General features: G+C 34.3%; 1 protein-coding gene across 1 annotated transcript; it reads right to left on the bottom strand.

Moving 5' to 3' along the window:
- Positions 1-1868: 1868 nt before the first annotated feature.
- LOC139868482 (probable metal-nicotianamine transporter YSL6) lies at positions 1869-5588 on the bottom strand. The gene is made up of 7 exons (XM_071856817.1): positions 5213-5588; positions 4271-4443; positions 3973-4070; positions 3736-3873; positions 3421-3610; positions 3198-3330; positions 1869-2803 (listed from the first exon to the last, which is right to left on the bottom strand). The coding sequence occupies exons 1-7, from the start codon at positions 5586-5588 to the stop codon at positions 1869-1871; spliced, it is 2043 nt and encodes a 680-aa protein (XP_071712918.1).
- Positions 5589-5987: the final 399 nt, after the last annotated feature.

Below are 5987 nucleotides of genomic sequence, written 5' to 3'. Positions count from 1 at the left end.
GAGCGGGTGATGCCGTATCCACATCTATATCCATTTAGCTTTTGTTCATCCATATCCATATCCGTTTAGTTTCAGGTCATCCATCCATATCCATATCCAGTGGATTAAGCGGGTTAATGGATATCCAATGGATATTAAAAAAATGTTATGATATTTTCTAATATGCGATTAAAATAAAAATGTAATATAGCAGAAATAAATATAACATGACATATTTAAAATCTATCCATAAGAATGTGTAATCTTTATCGAAGATATAACAAAATTTGTTAAATTTTACTATAAAAAATGGATTATGAAAAATTAAACATGAAAATTGTAAATTTATTTTATTAAATATACGTGTTTTATTGTAATATATTATACTTAGTTCATTATAAAATTGAAAGCAAAATATAAATCTAAGGGTAAATGAACTTGTAATAGTAAATATGTAATCATATATCTATATTTATGTATTTGTGTATGTATATCGGGTGGTAATTGATATATCCATGGATGAAACTTTTCATCCATGTCCATATCAATATCCATTTAGGTTCATCCATATCCGTATCCATATCCATTTAGGTTCGTCCATATCCATCACGAAGCGGGTGGATCGGGTGGATATCCACCGGATCGGGTGGTCATTGCCATCCCTACATGTGATTGTATAATTCAATCACATGTGATTGTGCAGGTAAATCACACGTGATTGTAAAAAAAAAATTCGAAAAAAAATTTCGTAAATTTTTTTTTCGAAATTTAAAAAAAAAAAAATTTCGGAAAAAAAATTTTGAATTTTTTTTCAATCACATGTGATTTTCGTACCACATGTCACGCTCTCATTGGTCCCTTGAATCTCAACTTAATTTATGGATTCAAATGAATATTCCTCACAAAGTAATATTAACTGAAATATATCGTACAAGTTTACCTATAAATTATTAAGATGAGCCATATCAATTTTCATATTGCAAATTTTATAGTATCATTTTTTTTAATGGTTACTAAAGTTTCGTAAAGTAATTATCTATATACGTATTAAGCAAATAAAATATGTTATACATAGGAAGTTAGCCTCTTTTAGGTTTATTTAGTTTGCTTCTTTATATTGTCGAGTAAGCCTCCCTATCGTTAAATCCTGGCTCCGCCCTGGCCGTAGGTGATAAAGTTTATTTTTATAATCATTTTTTCCCGTGACTAGCTATATAAGCATGTTAGGCTGCATTTTATTTACTTGTTTGTATCTCGTGTTGGTCTGGCAGTTTGTAGTTCGTGTTGGGCTAGGCCTCCTTATCGGTCTATCTCGTGTATTGGGTTGGGCCCCCATTTGGCCTGTTCGAGTTTTAATATATTATTGCTTTTCGAAAAAAAAATAACTTTGATTTTTTTAACTCTGCGAATTCGCGGGTAATAAACTAGTAATGGACATCATAAAAGGGCATTTAATTTGTTAAGCTAATCAAAGGAAATCATTAAAGGACAATTCATGTAATTAATTTGATCATAAATGGAATTAGATATGTGTGTGCTGTTTCCTCTTCTTCCATAACTAGACTCTAAAGGACTACTTAACAAAATATACCCATGATAACAGGAAAGTAATGGAAAATATGGGGTCACCTGAGGATTAGTCGAGAATAAGGTACTCATCAAATCAGTTAATTACCGTATCATATCAGACTAAAACTTAAGCAATTTTTTCAGAACCAGTAAGCATGTTTTTAAATCATTTCAAGGTGATAGTAACTGATCAAAAATGTCTATGCCTAACTAATACTCCGACATAAAGCAGAAGACACAACAAACTAATACATGTCTGATAAGTTGCAGATACCAATCACTTATGGAGTCTGTAACCTATATATGTTGTACTAAAACAATCAGCTGCTTACTGAAGGTGCAAAGGACATGCAAATGGGCGGGTTGACCTTGAAAATGGAAAGTATTGATGATGGTATCGTCCATATTCCATCCCCACAAATTAACCCCGAAGCAACTGCACCTGCATAATCTTCAGATTCCTTTTTATCCGCTCTTTGCCACACATATAATATAACCGTCCCAATAAACATGTCTATCGCAAAGTAAGCACCGATATAAAACGGTACCGCCATTGCCATAGGAATCGGAATAAACCTGGATACCTTAGAAGGAATCCAATCCCGTAACAAGTTCAAAACCAACGCCACCACAAAAAATCCAAAACACAAAACCAAACAGTGTTTCGGAAGCTCAGAAAAACCCTCAACAGCAAGAATAGCCATTTCTCTATAAATAACAGCGAACGGTGCTTTATAAGGACTGTCTGGGGTCCCGATCTGAAAGGCGGTCCAAAACATCGAAAATGTCAATGGTGCAATAATACAACCCATCGCGGTCCCCACTAGTTGACTCACAAACATAGATTTTGCTGATGATAATGTGAGGTAACCGGTTTTAAAATCTTGCATTAAATCAGCAGCGGTTGATACAATGGACATCATAGCGCCACTACCTGCTAGCCCTGCTATAACACCTCCGTTGTTTCCGACTAATGAACCGATTATAAAAAGACCGATTTTTCCATATGTTGAAGCTAAACTCCAGTCTGTGAGACCAGTTCCGTACGAGTTGCAGAAAGCAAGAGCAGGGGCAATAGCATAACAGAACAAAACTAGGTACCATTTGAGTGGTGGAAACATAAGTGGCATTGTAGCTATAGATATTGCAGCCAAACTCACATAACCAGAAGCTGCAAACCATGTTGGTATTGTGTCTTTTAGAAAAACTTCCCTTCTTTTCTGTTCCTCTAACTGTAATTTGGAAGCCTCGGAGCCTGCATTAACTTTTTATTACAAAGTTTTATCATGCAGAAACAAATTAAGTTAAAACCAGGGTTGCAGAATACGGGAAAGCTTGGTGATTAATCAATTAAAAGTACGGTCCGAGTGCTCAATTAAAACTCGGTCAACCCTCAATCAATGAGTATTACTCGGGATAACTCAGCCAAAACTTTTGATTACTCCACCAAATCTCGGAATTACTCGGAAAATTAGTCAAAATCAGTGAAAATCGGTCATAATTGGTCAAAAGTAAAACTTGGTGAACATACAGTTACTCCCAGAGTTGCTGATTACTCCCTAAAAAGTTCGGACTGAGTACTCCCGAGTAGCAATTTTTGTGAACTTTAGTACAACCAAATGTAAACGAAATTAATTTAACAATGTCACCTACTAACTCCTTTATTACAGGAAGATCTTGTTGTATGGTGGTGTTGTTCCACAAAGCCTTAATGGAGATCACTATAATCTTCACCAAATTGTAAAGTCCGTCCCCAAGAATAAGTGAAATAGCTATAAACACCTGCATACATAACAATTATGATTATGAATAATAATAACAATAATTGAGAAATAACCTGGTTAGGTTGTTGTCTGAGAAATGTACGTGTACCTTGTATCCATACAGACCTTTGAAGTCATTGTTGCCTAAATCAGCAGGATACCAATCACCAGCACGTGTCGTAATGAAGGGCCAAAGCAAGCCCCATGATAAAATAGCCCCAAAAAGAACCGAGCAGTTGACTATGTGAGGGCAAATAAGACCACATCCAACATAAGTTGGACTAAAGTCAAAATAAAACCTGCACATACATACCTATAAAATGTTACGTACTTATTACCTCCAAATTGAATTTCATTATAATTCAGAATTTATTTTTTGCAACGTTTAATGTAAAAAATAGAGAAAGATCAAACATGTGCATACGTATTCTTGAACATTGTAAAGCCAAGACTTGGAAATTTATTGAACCCACATGAATCTCCAATACCACTAAAGAACCATTTAAACACACTCCACGCAAAACTTATGCTTAAATACTTTCCAAGACAGCTTACCTGTTTCCTGTATTTAAAAAAAAAAAAAAAAAGTTAATTTTCATGATCATAACATTTTAAAATAGTTGAATCATACTCCACGACTATATATTATTTTGTAGATTACCTCGCAAGCTCAGCACCATTAGTTGTGTGAAAACTATTGATTAACATGGCAGTGGCAGTTCCGCTAGGATATGTAAGCTTATAATCCATCACCATCACCTGACATCAAACACACAACTAACTCTTTAATTAATAAGATAAAAACATGGATTACAAAAAGAAGTGTTAAGTTAGCAAGTGGGTGATCTTCTTAAAAATATTCTTAATAATTGATTGACTATTGATGATGAATAACATTTTTTCATTAGGCATTCCGTGTTTAGTGTATAAAAATGACCTGAGGGTAGATAATAAGTTACCTTACGAAGCGGAACAAGACTAAAAATGCCAAGAAAACTGACAAGAAAAACAAAGCCAGTCATCCACAATAATCCTGGATTCTTAACATCTTCGGCTTGATTACCAGGGTAATTTGGACCTATTAAATTGTATGTTCTCTCGTCCATAGCCAACAAATACGTCCCAAATCCACCTGTCACAACATTAAATCAAAGCAAAAATAAAAACTATAAAAACAAACCTACACATGAAAAGTACATTGCTGCCATTTTTTTTTTAGACAGCTGTTAGGATCACCCAAGGAGGACTTAACCACCCACGCGTTCATCTCCTACACAATTATACCCGCCCCTAACTACGTGCCCAGGAGGAAACATGCACCAATCCCATACGGGGCATGGAGGGTAAAACCCCCCTCCCCTTTACCCCCAACGCGATATGAGAAAGGTTTTATGGGTGAAACTTCATGACAAAGATGAAATTGTGGGTTAATATGTAGTCAATGAAGATTAAACTCTTGACCTCCCCTACAGAAAGCAGGCCACCAACCGTTGAACCACATCACAACTTCACATTGCAACCATATTTAATAAGCATGGATACCAACACTTTAATTAAAGTTAAATAATAATAGAACTATAGAACTATAATATAATATAATATAATATTAGAGATGGGCATTATTATTTTTGTTACATTCATAAATCATAAATCATAAATAACATATATGTAGTTCGCTTTAATTGGTAATCCAAAAGCAACTAAAACATGGAAACTGGACGTAAACCGTAATTGTGTATGTACGGACCGGCTTATATATCCAATAAACTTTCAACTTTTGGTACATTTTTACGGGTAAGAAGAACTAGCTAGCTGAAAGTTTATTACACACATGACGTGTAAGACATCTAATACTTAAGAACATATATACATTCACATTAAGAGAGGAAATTTGTACATACCACTAAAAGCGGGGCCATAACAAGCAACAACGCAAGTTTGAATAACGGTATTCTCTTGTGGGGTGAAAGGGCGATGAGCGTCGAAACCAAAGTTATGGAGAAAAGTAGTAATTGATTTAACAAAGAAAAAACCAAGCAAACCGGCAGCGACATTTAAAGAAGGAATAATTCCGACGGTGAGATTGAGTTTGTGTGTAATGATACAGAAAAGGGTCCCTAACAAACCGCTCACAATTAAACCTCTCAATGTTATTTGATGTTCCCATTCAGGTGGGATTATTATTGTTTCCGTTTCTGTTATGGAATCGCCTGTTGTTCCGTGAAGCGATTCTTGTTCATCCTTAGAATTTGAATTCGTTTTACTTTCAATCCCCATTTTCAGGAAACCAATAAAACAACAATCATACCTAAATTATGTTAAAAATGTTGGTCCGGAAAACCTATCAATGATTTTGTGTTTCAGACCACCCAAAATTTTGAGTTTAATAAAACTGCACATCATTGTTATATCTTCTATACGTAACAAACATATTTTTATATATCAAGTTTAACCCACATGATCAAACATATTTTCACCGGCAGAGACATACTTAAGTGTAATAATTATACTTGGCAATTGAGATCCATACTCTTAAAATTTGAGTCAAATGGATCAAGCTTTCGGGTCAATTAGGTCTTAAAAAAAATTAGGTTTGGCAATGTAAATCAAAACTTAAAATTCTTGCTTTTCAAAAAAAAAAAAAAAAAAAAAAAATCAAAACTTAAAATAAGGTTA

Source organism: Rutidosis leptorrhynchoides, chromosome 9 (assembly GCF_046630445.1).
Source record: "Rutidosis leptorrhynchoides isolate AG116_Rl617_1_P2 chromosome 9, CSIRO_AGI_Rlap_v1, whole genome shotgun sequence".
NCBI classification, from domain to species: Eukaryota; Viridiplantae; Streptophyta; class Magnoliopsida; order Asterales; family Asteraceae; genus Rutidosis; species Rutidosis leptorrhynchoides.
Note: the sequence above shows the minus strand (reverse complement) of the source record. Positions and strands in the feature narration are given on the sequence as shown.

Coding starts and splice junctions, on each gene's coding strand:
- LOC139868482 (XM_071856817.1), bottom strand. CDS start 5,588: ATGGGGATTGAAAGTAAAACGAATTCAAATTCTAAGGATGAACAAGAA. Junction 4,071..4,270: donor GTCTTGTTCCGCTTCGTAAG/GTAACTTATTAT, acceptor GTTTGATGTCAG/GTGATGGTGATGGATTATAA. Junction 3,611..3,735: donor TTTACAATGTTCAAGAATAC/GTATGCACATGT, acceptor ATGTATGTGCAG/GTTTTATTTTGACTTTAGTC.